Source organism: Orycteropus afer, unplaced genomic scaffold (assembly GCF_000298275.1).
Source record: "Orycteropus afer afer isolate SDZICR_OR568_19922 unplaced genomic scaffold, OryAfe1.0 scaffold00018, whole genome shotgun sequence".
NCBI lineage: Eukaryota > Metazoa > Chordata > Mammalia > Tubulidentata > Orycteropodidae > Orycteropus > Orycteropus afer.
In genome coordinates this window covers 1,152,349-1,166,263 of record NW_006921605.1, presented here as the reverse complement: position 1 = coordinate 1,166,263, position 13,915 = coordinate 1,152,349, and the positions used below count along the sequence as shown (strand labels likewise).

General features: G+C 52.2%; 1 protein-coding gene across 1 annotated transcript in view; it reads right to left on the bottom strand.

Moving 5' to 3' along the window:
* Positions 1-13,915, bottom strand: part of CCDC57 (coiled-coil domain containing 57) — a 75,905-nt gene that overhangs the window by 47,560 nt on the left and 14,430 nt on the right. The window contains exons 3-6 of the mRNA XM_042783568.1: positions 11,130-11,231; positions 6,262-6,419; positions 6,097-6,171; positions 259-459 (exon numbers count right to left, since the gene is read on the bottom strand). Coding sequence (XP_042639502.1) covers positions 259-459; positions 6,097-6,171; positions 6,262-6,419; positions 11,130-11,231 — 536 coding nt within the window. The remainder of the gene's footprint in view (positions 1-258; positions 460-6,096; positions 6,172-6,261; positions 6,420-11,129; positions 11,232-13,915) is intronic.

The window sequence follows — 13,915 nt, the reverse complement described above, 5'->3', positions numbered from 1 at the left end:
AGGGCCCTGGCACACGCACACATGCACACACATACACACACCTGCAGGTGGGGCTCACTTGGTCAACCTGTTCCAATCTCACACAGGGCCCTGGCGCACACACACACACATGCATACATCACCCATGCCCCATCTGCCAAGGAAACGCTGTAAAGCTTTGTCTCCTGCACTGTGTCTACAGTAAACAGGAAGCCCCTCACTCCCCACAAGCGTGCCACATCCCTGGAGGGTGTGCGGCCAGGGGCGCCTGATGCTCACCGGGCAGCAATGGCATCTTGGTCCCTCACAGCATCGGCCTGTCCCCACTCGGCCCCGCGCAGTCGCACCTCCAGGCTCTCACTGTGGGCCTGTAACTCCAGCAGCCTGGCCTCCAGTGCCCGCAGCTGCTCAGTGTGGGCCTCCTTCACTGAGGCCAGCACCGCCTCACGCTCCCTGGCCAGACGGTCCAGCTCTTCATGCCTGGAACACACAGTGAACGACCGGCTCTGGGGGTGGGTTTCCAGTCCCAGAGCCGAGCCAGCCTGGGCATCTGCTCCCACTCCTTGCTTTGAACCCAGGCCACCTGTGCTCTCTGGGCCACCAGCCACACTCTCTCCTGCTGTAGCTGTTCCCATAGTCACATCTTCAGTGGATCACTTCCATCTGTGGGGTGCTTGAGTACTTGCAGGGGCCCACCTGCCATCCCCACCCCCACTCCTCACATGTGGACCGAGCCACTGTCCCACAGGATGGACACCCCTGCTCCTCACGTGTGGACCAAGCCACAGTCCCACCAAAGGACAGATACCCCCACTCCTCATGTGTGGACCAAGCCAGCACCCCACATGACAGACATCCCCACTCCTCATGCGTGGACTGAGCCACCATCCCACAGAACAGACACACCTGCTGCTCACATGTGGACCGAGCCATCATCCCACAAGACAGACATCCCTGCTGCTCATGTGTAGACCATCCCACCAAAGGACAAACACCCCCGCTGTTCACACATGGGCTGAGCCACCATCCCACTGAAGGACAGACACCTACCACGGGGTCAAGTGCAATTACCACAGCAGCACCACGTCCATGCAGCTCCCTGACTGACACAGACAGGTGCTGAGGGACCCAAGCCCATAGCACCTGAGCCAGCATGAGGGCCAGACCGGCCCAGCAGGGCCTTGGGCCCCTGTTCCACAGGCGCTTCTGGCACACAGCTCAGAGTTCCACGAGGCTCATCCACGCACTCAGGGACACCTCTGTGAACTAAAGGGGAAGTGTGGCCTCTCCTGCAGTGCCAGCCTGGCCTCCCAGTGAGGAGCCCCAGAGATGCTCCGTGAGAGTCCTCCTGCCCTTCCTGTGCCTGCTCTGGCCCGGCCATTCCTGGAGGTAAGCAAAGAGGCTGTGGGGGATGCGCCCCCACCTCCATAGGAAGGGTGCTCTAAGGCACCTCACATCTTGTCTAGCAATGTGTCACCTTACAATACAGTACACTGTTTGGGGAGCTCTGGTGGCAAAGTGGTTGAGCCATTTGGCTGCTAACCAAGAGACGTCAGTGGCTTCAACCCACCAGCTGCTCCGTGGCAGGAAGACGTGGCAGTCGGCTTTCGTGAAGATTGACAGCCTTGGAGACCCTGGGGGCAGTTCTACTCTGTCCTCTAGGGACGCTGTGAGTCAGAACAGACTCTGTGGTAGTGGGTGTGGCTTGGGCTTTACTTCTGTGAAGATTGACAGCCTTGGAGACCGACCCTGTGGGGCAGTTCCACTCTGTCCTCTAGGGGCGCTGTGAGTTGGAATAGATTCCAGGCAGTGGGTATGGTTTCTGGGTTACACTGTTTGGAGAAGTGTATATTCTCTCTCCATCTGGAAACCTCCTGAACACGTGGTGGTGATGTGGAGAGCACATGTCACTATTTCATGCGTTATGTGAACTATCTTAGGTGGCTGGTTTCAGAATTCTCCATGCAAGAGAAGCACATCACGTTGGGTAGGAGTATGTGGAGCGGGAAGGAAGCTTGCACCCAGGAGGGAGACCCCTGGAGGCTGGAGAGGTGCCTGTCTGCGGGTTTTCAGGTCAGGGTCCTGGGGGCTGAATCACTGCAGTGTTTGGATCACACTGTTGTTGTCAGGTGCCGTTGAGTTGGCTCTGACTCAAAACCACTCTGTACAACAGAATGAAACATGGCCCAGTCCTACGCCAGCCTCACAGTCCTTGCTATCTTGAGCCCATCACTGCAGCCACCATGTCAACCCATCTTGTTGAGGGCCTTCCCGTTTTTTGTTGACCCTCCACTTTACCAAGCATGACATCCTTCTCCAGGGAATGGTCCCTTCTGACAACATGACCAAAGGAGGTGAGGAGAAGTCTGGCTTTCAAGGAGCATCCGGCTGTACTTCTTCTAGGACAGATTTGTTCATTCTTCTGGCAGGCCATGCTATTTTCAGCATTCTTAGCCAACACCACAAGTCAAAGGCATTAACTCTTCTTCGGTCTTCCTTATTCATTGTCCAGCTCTCACATGCATATGAGGTGATTGAAAACACCATAGCTTGGGTCAGGTGCACCTTAGTCTCCAAAGAGACATCTGTGCTCTTCAGCACTTGAAAGAGGTCATTTGTAGCCAATTTTCCCAGTGCAATATGGCTTCTGATTTCTTGACTGCTTCTTCCATGGGTGTTTACTGTGGATCCATGTAATATGAAATCTTTGACAATTTCAATCTTTTCTCCCTTTATTGTGATGTTGCTTGTTGGTCCTGTTGTGAGGATATTTGTTTTCTTTATGTCGAGGTGTAATCCATACTGCAGACTGTAGTCTTTAATCTTCATCAGTAAGTGCTTCAAGTTATCTTTACTTTCAACAAGCAGAGTTGTGTCATCTGCATACTGCAAGTTGTTAATGGGTCATCCTTCAATCCTGATGTTGCGTTCTTCTTCATACAGTCCAGCTTCTCAGATTATTTGCTAGCCCCCTGCCTGCTGTGGTTCCTCCTCTGGTGCGTGTGCCGTGCTGATACCCTGCATCCTGCTCTGGACCCTGCACAGTCACCACAGATCCAACAGCCCTCCAGCTGCAGGTCCAGTGGCAGGTGGAGAAGCAGCCACCATACAGGGTTCAAGATGTCTCTTCTCAATCTGCAGATACTGACAAACATCATGGCAACAAGGCAGAGACACCCCCGGGTTAGCCACCTTCCCCCATGTCATTACACAGCACTCTCACGAGCACCTCACATCTTCACACTCATGGCTGAGTCCACACATCACAGTGTCCACACATTAAAGTGGACTCCACATGTCACAGTGCAGTCCACATGCCACAGTGTTCACACGTCACAGTGGAGTCCACACATCATTCCAGAGTCCACAAGTCACAGTGGCCACATGTCACAGTGTCCACACATCATGGCAGAGTTCACATGTCACACTGGAGTCCACACATCACAGTGTCCACATGTCATGGCGGAGTGGACATGTCACAGTGGAGTCCACACATCATGGCAGAGTCCACACATCACAGTGAAGACCACACATCATAGTGGAGTACACACCACGGTGTCTACATGTCACAGTGGAGCCCATACATCACGGCGGAGTCCACACGTTACAATGTCCACACGTCACAATGGAATCCACACATCACGGCTGAGTCCACATATCATGGTGGAGTCCACACATCACACGTCATGGTGGAGTCCACATGTCAGAGTGTCCACACATTACAGTGTCCACACGTCACAGTCCACACATCTTGGCGGAGTCCACACATCACAGTGTCCACATGTCACAGTGTCCACACATCACAGTGGAATTCACACATCACAGCAGAGTCCACATATCACGAAGAAGTCCACACATCACAGTGTAGTCCACACATCACAGCGGAGTCCACACGTCAGTGCCCACACGTCACTGTGGAGTCCACACGTCAAGGTGGAGTCCACACATCACAGTGTCTACATGTCACAGTGGAATCCACACGTCACAGTGTCCACACGTCACAGCAGAGTTCACACGTCACAGTGTTCATATGTCATGGTGGAATCCACAAGTCATGGCAGAGTCAACACATCATGTCACGGTGGAGTCCACATGTCACAGCAGAGTCAACACATCACAGCATCCACACATCATGGTGGTGTTCACACATCAGTGTTCACACGTCACGGCGGAGTTCACTGTGTCACACATCACAATGTTCACACAGTCACAGTGTCCACACATCACGCAGTGCCCACACATCACACAGTGTCCACAGGTCATGTAGTATTCACAGTCAGTGTCCACACGTTATGCAGTGTCTATGTTACACATTGTCCACACGTCACACAGTGTTCACAGTGTCTACATGTCAGTATCCACATGTCACACACTGTTCAGTCAGCATCCACACGTCACACAGTGCCCACACGTCACACAGTGTCCACATGTCGCAGTGTTCACAGAGTTAACAGTGTCCATGTCACGCAGTGTCCACACAATCACAGTGATCAGTGTTCGCACAATCACACTGCCTACGTCACACAGTGTTCAATGTCCACACATCATGCAGTGTCATGTCACAGTGTCCTCATGTCATGCAGTGTCCATATGTCACGCAATGTTCACTGTCACACCACCCACACATCACGTAGTTTCTGCATGTCACACACTGTTCACAGTCAGTGTCCACACGTCATACAGTATTCAGTGCCCACACGTCATGCAGTGTCCACACGTCACGCAGCATCCACATTCTGCAGTGTCCATACGTCACAGTGTCCACACATCACGCAGTGTCCACACATCATGCGTTGTTCACAGACACAGTATCCACATGTCACACAGTGCCCATGGTCATGCAGTGCTCAGTCATAGCATCCAAATGTCATGCAGTGTCCACATGTCACACAGTGTTCACAGTCACAATATCCAATGTCATGCAGTGCTTACACAATCACAGTGTCTACATGTCACAGTGTCCACACATTGTACAGTGTCCACACGTCATGCAGTGTCCATGTCACACAGTGTTCAGTCACAATATCCACATGTCACGCAGTGTTCACAGTCACAGTGTCCACACGTCACACAGTGTCCACACATTGTGCAATGTCCACACATCATGCAGTGTTCACACGTCACGCAGTGTCCACACATCACACAGAGTCCACACGTCACGCAGGGTTCTGCAGAATAAAGGAGGCTTCTCTCACAGTATCAACTGAGACACACAAGTGTCCACACATTGTGCAGTGTCCATGCGTCACGTACTGTCCACACGTCATGCAGGGTTCTGCAGAATAAAGGAGGCTTTTCTCACACTATCAACTGAGACACAGTGTCCACATAGTGTCCACACATCATGCAGTGTTCACGCGTCACGTACTGTCTTCACGTCACGCACTGTCCACACGTCACATAGGGTTCTGCAGAATAAAGGAGGCTTTTCTCACAGTATCAACAGAGAAAGACACTGTTGCTTGGGTTCCTGGGATCCTTTACCCACCCTAGACGGGGATGTCCTTCCAACTAGAGTCACATGCACCCTCAACCCCACGCCTCCACAAATCCCACCCGGCCCCCACCTGTCCTTCCCTGAGCCCTGCTACACTCCGCCCTGGCCTGCTTCACATCTTGGCTATGGTGGGGTCTTGAAGGGGTGGCCCTGCCTCTGAGCCACACACAGAATACTGACACCTGGAAATGCTGATCACAGAGGCCACGCCATCCACATAGAGGCATGGAAACTGCCACTGTAACTGGGAGGGGGGCTCTGGGAATCAGAGAAATCTGGATTCACAAGAACAAAACTATTCTGCTGAAAAGGTTCACAAAATAAAGGCCATTGTGGGGCCAAAGTGAAATTGGTTGCTGTAATTTGAAATTGATAAATTAGTGGGTGGTTGGGGGGGAATGGACCACTAGGAAACCTACTTGTGTGTCACTGAGGAATCCTGACCTGAGAGCAAAGCCGGCCCAGAGCAGCGAGTCTGCAGCCCCAGGCTTTGCACAGTGGCACCTGTCCCTGTCCCTCAGACCACTGACAGGCAGTAAAACAGGCCCACAGCAGTGAGTCTGCGGCCCCAGCCTCTGCACAGCAGTACCCACCCTTCCATCGACAGGCAGAGCACTCACTTCCTCTGGAATGTCTCTTCCTCCTTGGCCCGGGTCAGCTGCACAGAGCAGAGCTTGCCCTCCAAGTCCCTGATCCTAGAAAGCAGGAGATATAAGACAGGACTCAAGCAAAGAGCAACCCGAGGGGCAGAAAGGCTCAGCCCAGGCCCAGGCCCTGCCGCACACCGGGCATCCTTCACGGCTGTGAGGTCCTGCAGCTCACGGTCCCTGCGTGCCACCTCATGTTCCAGCTCCACGACGGTCATCTCCGTTCTCTGCAGAGACTCTGCAGCCTCAGTGCTCGCTTCCTTCAGGGTCTCAATCTCCTTCTTCAATAGTTTCATCTTTGAGAGACAGAAAAAGTGTACACAAGGACACAGCTGGGACAAGGTGGAGGAGGCAGGGGTGGGGTGAGGAGGCGGGGGTGGGGTGAGGAGGCGGGGGTGAGGTGAGGAGGCAGGAGTAAGGAAAGGAGGCAGAAGTGAGGTGAGCAGGCAGGGGTGAGGTAAAGTGAGGACGTGGGGGAAACATTGCCACTCAGCTGGGATTGGGAGAGAGCAGAAAAATTAAAACTGGGGAAGTAAAACAGTGACAATGTCCTCACACTCCAGTGGTGCCAATACAGACCAAGTGCCTCCAAGGACCCCTGTGCTTGGGACTCAAGCCCCATCCTCCCTTGGTGCCAGACTGCACCAAGCCCGTCATGCAAGAGGCCACCTGAATTCTAGCTGTTCTGCTTTACAGCATGTAATGTGAATGTCCACCCTCATCTCTGTCTGTCAGCCTGTGGGGACGGCGTATCACTGTGAGGCTGGAGACTCAGTCACCGGTACTTCAAATACCAGCAGGGTCACCCATAGTGGAGAGGTTTCAGCAGAGCTTCTAGACTAAGACAGGCTCAGAAGGAAGGGGCCATCCACTTCTCAAAGTACGAACAGCCCTGGAACACTGTCTGATATAGTGCTGGAAGATGAGTCCCTCAGGTCGGAAGGCACTCAGAATGTGACTGGGGAAGAGCTGCCTCCCCAAAGCAGAGTCAACCTTAATGACGAGGACGGAGTAAAGCTTTTCAGACCTCCATTTGCTGATGTGGCATGACTTAAAATGGGAAGAAATAGCTGCAGACATCCATTAATAGTCAGAATGTGGAATATATGAAGTATGAGTCTAAGATAATTGGAAGTTGTCAAAAATGAAACAGAACACATAAAGATCAATTTCCTAGGCATTAATGAGCTAAAATGGACCAGTTATGGCCATTTTGAATCAGATAACCATATGATCTACTATGCCAGAAATGACAAATTGAAGAGGAATGATGTCACATTCATTATCACAAAGGATGTTTCAAGATCTGTCCTGAAGTACAATGCTGTCAGTGATAAGATAATATCCATACACCTACAAGGAAAACCAGTTACTACTACTATTATTCAAATTTATGCACCAACCACAAAGCCAAAGATGAGGAAATTAAAGATTTTTATCAGCTTCAGCAGTCTGAAATTGACAACACAAATAATGTATTGATTATTACTGGTGATTGGAATGCAAAAATTGGAAACAAAGAAGAATCATCAGTAGTTGGAAAATATGGCCTATGAGACAGAAATGATGCTGGAGATGGCATGATAGAATTTTGCAAGACCACGCGACTTATTCATTGCAAGTACCTTTTTTCAACAACACAAATGGTGGCTATACACGTGGCTTTGCCAGATATAGTACACAGGAATCAGATTGACTACATCTGTGGCAAGAGGCAATGGAAAAGCTCAATATCTTCAGCCAAAACCAGGCCAGTAGCTGATTGTGGAACAGACCATCAAGTGCTCATATACAAGTTCAACTTGAAGTTGAAGACAATCAAAATAAGTCCATGAGAGCCAAAATATGACCTTGAATATATCACTCCTGAATTAGAGACCATCTAAAGAATAGATTTGATGCATTGAACACCAATGACTAAAAACAACAGGAATTATAGGATGCCATCAAGAACATCATCCATGAAGAAAGCAAGAGGTCATTAAAAAGACAAGAAAGGAAGAAAAGACCAAAATGGATGTCAGAAGAGACTCTGAAACTAGCCCTTGAATGGAGAGCAGCTAAGCAAATGGAAGAAATGACAAGATAAAAGAGCTGAACATAAGATTTCAAAAAGCAGCTCGAGCAGACAAAGCCAATTACTATAATGAAATGTGCAAAGACCTGGAATTAGAAAACCAAAAGGGAAGAACACGCTCGGCATTTTTCAAGATGAAAGAACTGAAGAAAAAAATTCAAGCTTCAAGTTGCAAAACTGAAAGATTCTAAGAGCAAAATGTTGAATGATGCAGGAAACATCAAAAGAAGATGGAAGGAATACACAGAGTCACCATGCCAATTGCTCAATGTTCATCTATTTCAAGAGGTGGCATATGATCAAGAACCAATGGTATTGAAGGAAGAAGTCAAAGCCTCACTGAAGGAACTGGTGAAGAACAAGGCTCCAGGAACTGACAGAATACCCATTCAGATGTTTCTTCTACAAACGGATGCCACGCAGGAGGCACTTACTTTTCAATGCAAGTAATATGGAAGACAACTACCTGGCCAACTGACTGGAAGAGATCCATATTTGTACCCATTCAAAAGCAAGGTAATCCCACAGAATGTGGAAATTATCAAACAATATCATTCATATCACATGCAAGTAAAATCTTGCTGAGGATAATTCAAAAAACGGCTGCAGCAGTACTGACAGGGAACTTCCAGAAACACAAGCTGGATTCATAAGAGGACAGGGAATGAGGGGTATCATTCCCGAAGTCAGACGGACGTTGGCTGGAAGCAAAGAATACCAGAAAGATGTTTGTGTTTTGTTGGCTACGCAAAAGCACTTTACTGTGTGGATCATAACAAATAATGGATAACATTGAGAAGAATGGGAATTCCAGAGCAGTTAATTGTGCTCATGAGGAACCTGTACATAGACCAAGAGGCTGTCATTCAAACAGAACAAGGGGATATTGTGGTAATTAAGGCTGCTGTTAACTTGGCCGGGCCTGGTTGAGTGGCTGGGCAGCTGGATGTATTTATTTCCCATGGTGAGATTGGCAATCAGTTCCTCGGTGGAATCTATTGGAGCAGCTGAGTAGCTGCTTTAGGGATGGGGGCTTCTTCCAGTATATAAGCAGCAGCTTTGAGGAAGGTCTCCAGCTTATGGCATGCTTGAACCCTGCATGTACCCAAGTTGTTGTTCAGCAGCCTGCCATGCCCTGCCCATCTTTGGACTTTTTCTGGACTTGAATTAGTGACCTGTTGTGTTGTTTGGTAACAATGGGACTGTGCCTTTTTACTTGTCAATCTTGGGCTTGTCAGCCTCAACAGCCAGCAGCTAAATGAAGAAAAGCCTCCAGCGTCAGTGGGCCAGGAGTTGGAGGCAGAGCTGAAGCCCAAGGTTGAGGGGCTTTCACCCAGTCCCTAGAGCCTGGCACTTTGAACTCAGACTTCTAACCTCCAAAATTATAAGAGAATAAACTCCTGTTTGTTAAAGCCATCCCACTTGTGGTATTTCTGTTACAGGGGCACTAGGTAACCAAAACAGATACTGCATGGTTTAAAACCAGGAAAGGAGTGTGTCAGAGTTGTATCCTTTCACTATACTTATTCAGTCTGTACGCTGAGCAAATAATCTGAGAAGTTAGACTATATGAAGAAGGACACAGCATCAGGATTGGAGGAAGACTCATTAACAACCTGTGATATGCAGATGACACAACTTTGCTTGTTGAAAGTGAAGATGACTTGAAGCACTTACTGATTAAGATTAAAGACCACAGCCTGCAGTATGAATTACACCTCAACATAAAGAAAACAAAAATCCTCATAACTGGGCCAATAAACAGCATCACAAGAAATGGAGAAAAGACTGACGTTGTCAAAGAGTTCCTATTACTTGGATCCACAATCAACACCCATGGAAGAAGCACTCAAGACATCAGATGTCATATTGCACTGGGCAAATCTGCTGCAAAAGACCTCTTCAAAGTGCCAAAGAGCAAAGACGTCTCTTTGAAGACCCACTCACTGGCTCATACCGACCCCTCCTTGGGCTTCCGAGGCGGTATCTCTATAGAAGTAGATTGCCCAGTCTTCCTTCCGCACTGGTCCGCTTTGAAGACTAAAGTGCACCTAACCCGCCATGGTATTTTCAATCACCTCATATGCATGTGAAAGCTGCATAATGAATAAGAAAGATTGAAGAAGAGTTGATGCTTTTGAGTCGTGGTGTTGGCAGAGAATACTGAAAGCACCCCGGATGCCAGAAGAACGAACAGATCTGTCCTGGAGGAAGTGCAGCCGGAATGCTCCTTGGAAACGAGGGTGGCCAGACTTGGTCTCACCTCCTTTGGTCATGTTGCCAGAAGGGACCATTCCCTGGGGAAGGACATCATGCTCAGTAAAGTGGAGGGTCAACACAAAAGGGAAGACCCTCAATGTGATGGACGACACAGTGGCTGCAACGATGGGCTTGGGTATAGCAAGGACCGTGAGGCTGGCGCAGGGCTGGGCAGTGTGTGTTTCATTCTGTTGTACGTGGGGTTGCTAGGAGTTGCAGCCAACCTGACAGCACCGAACAACAATGTGAAGGTGACTTATGAACATAAACGCAGCATGCAGGGTCCACAGAGCCCCTCCTCAGCCAGTCCCCCTCCTGCTGCCAGGGCCACCAGAGCAGGTGGGAAAGGCCGCAGCTCGAGCCGGCCACATCAAGGCCAGAGACGCGGTCACAGGGTATCACAGGCTAACATCAGGCATGAGGTTTGGGGGTTTAGCTGGAGGGAGGGCGCTTCTCCACTGACTCAGGGACAGTGTGCTGGGTGCTGTGGCAGGAGCTGTCCTGTCAGGGCACTGCGCTCCTCATGCGCACCCCCTGCCCCTTGTGCATGGGACCCCCCCCAGGCCCAGAGGAGATAGCTGGTCTCTCAGCTCAGAGGCTGCCTTGCCTACCACACAGGGGCTCTCACCACCACTGGTGAGAAGAAGCTGCACAAGGAGGTGCCGGTTACCTTGAGCTCCTGCGTCAGGACCACACTGCTCATGGCGTCGGCCTGCAGGTGGCACTCATGCACCCTTCTCTGCATCTCAGACTCAAACTCCAGCAGGAGCTCCTGGGTAAGAAGGGCACCAGTGAGGGCAGGCCCCGCAGGACCATCAGTCACCACAGCAGAAGCTGGCCAGCACCCAGGAGGCCAGGAATGGGAGGCCACTGTCCACTGGGGGCCAATGACCTCACAGCAAGGGCCTACCACCATAGGTTTGCACATCAGCACCGAAGGGCTGCCTGCTGTCTGCACAGTGGAGGTGGCTCAGTCTATGCCCCCCTCTGGGCCCACGTGTTTTGCTTCACATGTAATACAGCCATCACGTGGTATACGCAGCTTTGAACTGCTAAAACAGATGCTTCCCTAGTGGCCCTGGGGTGTACCTGGCTCTCCCACCAGGGGGTGCCCTTAGCTAGCCTCACTGCTGCTGGGTCCTCCTTAGTCCAATGGTCTGAGGGTGGTGACAAGGAGAAGCAAGACAGAGGGGACAACACAGGACTGATGAGGAAGCTGGTCCACTCCTCCTCGTCCGCCCTGATGTCTACCCTGATTTTACCAGCTGTCTTAAACCAGAGGGAAAGGGGACGTTTGTTGTGACAGAGGATGTCCCAAGAGCCCTGGGTGCAAAGTGTGAGAAATGGAGCACGCAGCTCCACACCACAACTACTGGGGGACAGGGTGAGAGAAAGACGGGGCACAGCTCCACTCCGCGGCCACTGGGGGGCAGAGCGTGAGAAATGGAGCATGCAGCAGAGCTGAGCCCACAAGGACCAAGGCTTCCAGGCAGCACACAGTCCAGGACAGACCCACACAGAAATGGAGGCTTAACCCACAGAGAAGGCTGCTGCCCCACTGTGCCCGTGCTCAGCCCTCAGGCCGCCGTACCCACTATGGTTCCATGGTCTTGTTGCTCCACACCTCCTGTGTGTCTCCAGTCAGCTCTCTTGAATGATCACTCTGCCTAACTCTGTGCCAGTAGTGACCCCAGTCGGCCCCAGCCCCACACATGGGATCCCCACAGGCTGATGAACCTGCAAAGTCCACCTGCTCAGAGATCAAGTCAAGCCATGTGCTCCCTGCCTAGCTGCACCCCAACTACCTCCTAGCTCAACCCCATGGCCCGTGTCCTGGCTGCCCCTCCCAACCACGGTCCTCATCAGTGTCACGGGCTCTGCTGCCTGAGCCTACCACCTCGCCCAGGGGCCGCAGCAGGGTCCCTGCCTGTGCTCAACCCAACAAGCAGGTGACCTCTGGCAACGGGATTCCATCCCACCACTCCTCTGTGTAGACCCCAGAAGCTCAGGCCTCACCATCTGGACCCTGGAGCTCCCTAGCAGGCACCAGCCCCCGCTTCCCTTGGCTGAGCTCTGCCGCCCCAGCAGGTGGCCGTGGCGCTCTCCTCCTTAGATCTGTGCGCAGGCCCCTCTCGACCGCCTCCTTTAAATGTCGCCTGCTCCTCCCACCTTGCCCTCTCCCCAGAGGGTCAGGCCCTCTGAAAGCCACATCTCTCCCCTCCAGCCTCAGTTATTAACAGTGCCCCCCGAGTGTGAGCCCCAAAGAGGGCCGGCACGTGCTCCACAGCCAGTGACCACCTGGCAGACAATGGACTAGTCAATCGATCTTCCATCTTCTCATCAGCAGCTTCGACACCTTTGCCTGCTGGCCAATCAGGAGGAAAGGCTTCATCTAGTCTGCAAGCCCTGTACAAGTCACACCTCAGGTTTCACGTCCAACCTGCCCTGTTGGTCCACTCAGAGAGCTCTCCTACGAGGCGCAGGGCCCCAGATCTAAGGGGGACACAAAGGGACCCCCCCAGTCCACACGGGTGGCATGTGAGAGACCCCCAGTCCCTGCAGGTGGCATGCGAGAGACCCCAGTCCCCACAGGCAGCATGCGAGGGACCCACAGTCCCCGCAGGAGGCGTGCGAGAGACCCCCGGTCCCCGCAGGAGGCGTGCGAGAGACCCCCGGTCCCCGCAGGAGGCGTGCGAGAGACCCCCGGTCCCCGCAGGAGGCGTGCGAGAGACCCCCGGTCCCCGCAGGAGGCGTGCGAGAGACCCCCGGTCCCCGCAGGAGGTGTGCGAGAGACCCCCGGTCCCCGTGGGCAGCGTGCGAGAGACGCCTGGTCCCTGTGGGCAGCATGCAAGAGACCTTTGATTTTTACAAGAGGGTGTGCAAGAGCCCCAATTAATAACGGCGAGTACCCAGGGCCCGAGGTGGCTGTGGACCACAGTGCGAGTGGAGGTTCGGTGGCAGCACTTCCCACCCTTCCCTGGGGAGGAGCAGGGAGGAACGGTAACCCCCCAGCTTCCTCCTCTGCACACTCCACTGCATGCTCAGAGAAGGAGGGCTGCATGCGATGGTCGGCCCTCTCAGAGTCACACCAGAGTCCCGGGTCCCAGGAGGTCCTCGCTGGGAACACTGCCTGCAGACTGCGATGCCCCCCCCACCAGAGCCTCCAGCTCCCCTCTTCTCAAGTTACATGGCCTACGTGGGAGGGGCCTTCACTTCTTAGACAGACACACCAGACATCCTGATGGTTCCTTCCTGTCCTCACTTCTACCCCCGCACACACGACACCACCCTCACGTCTACACCTGCAGAGAAATAGCACTGCCTTCACGTCTACCCCTGCGCACACGACACCACCCTCACATCTACACCTGCAGAGAAATAGCACTGCCCTCACGTCTACCCCTGCACACACGACACCACCCTCACGTCTACACCTGCAGAGAAATAGCACTGCCC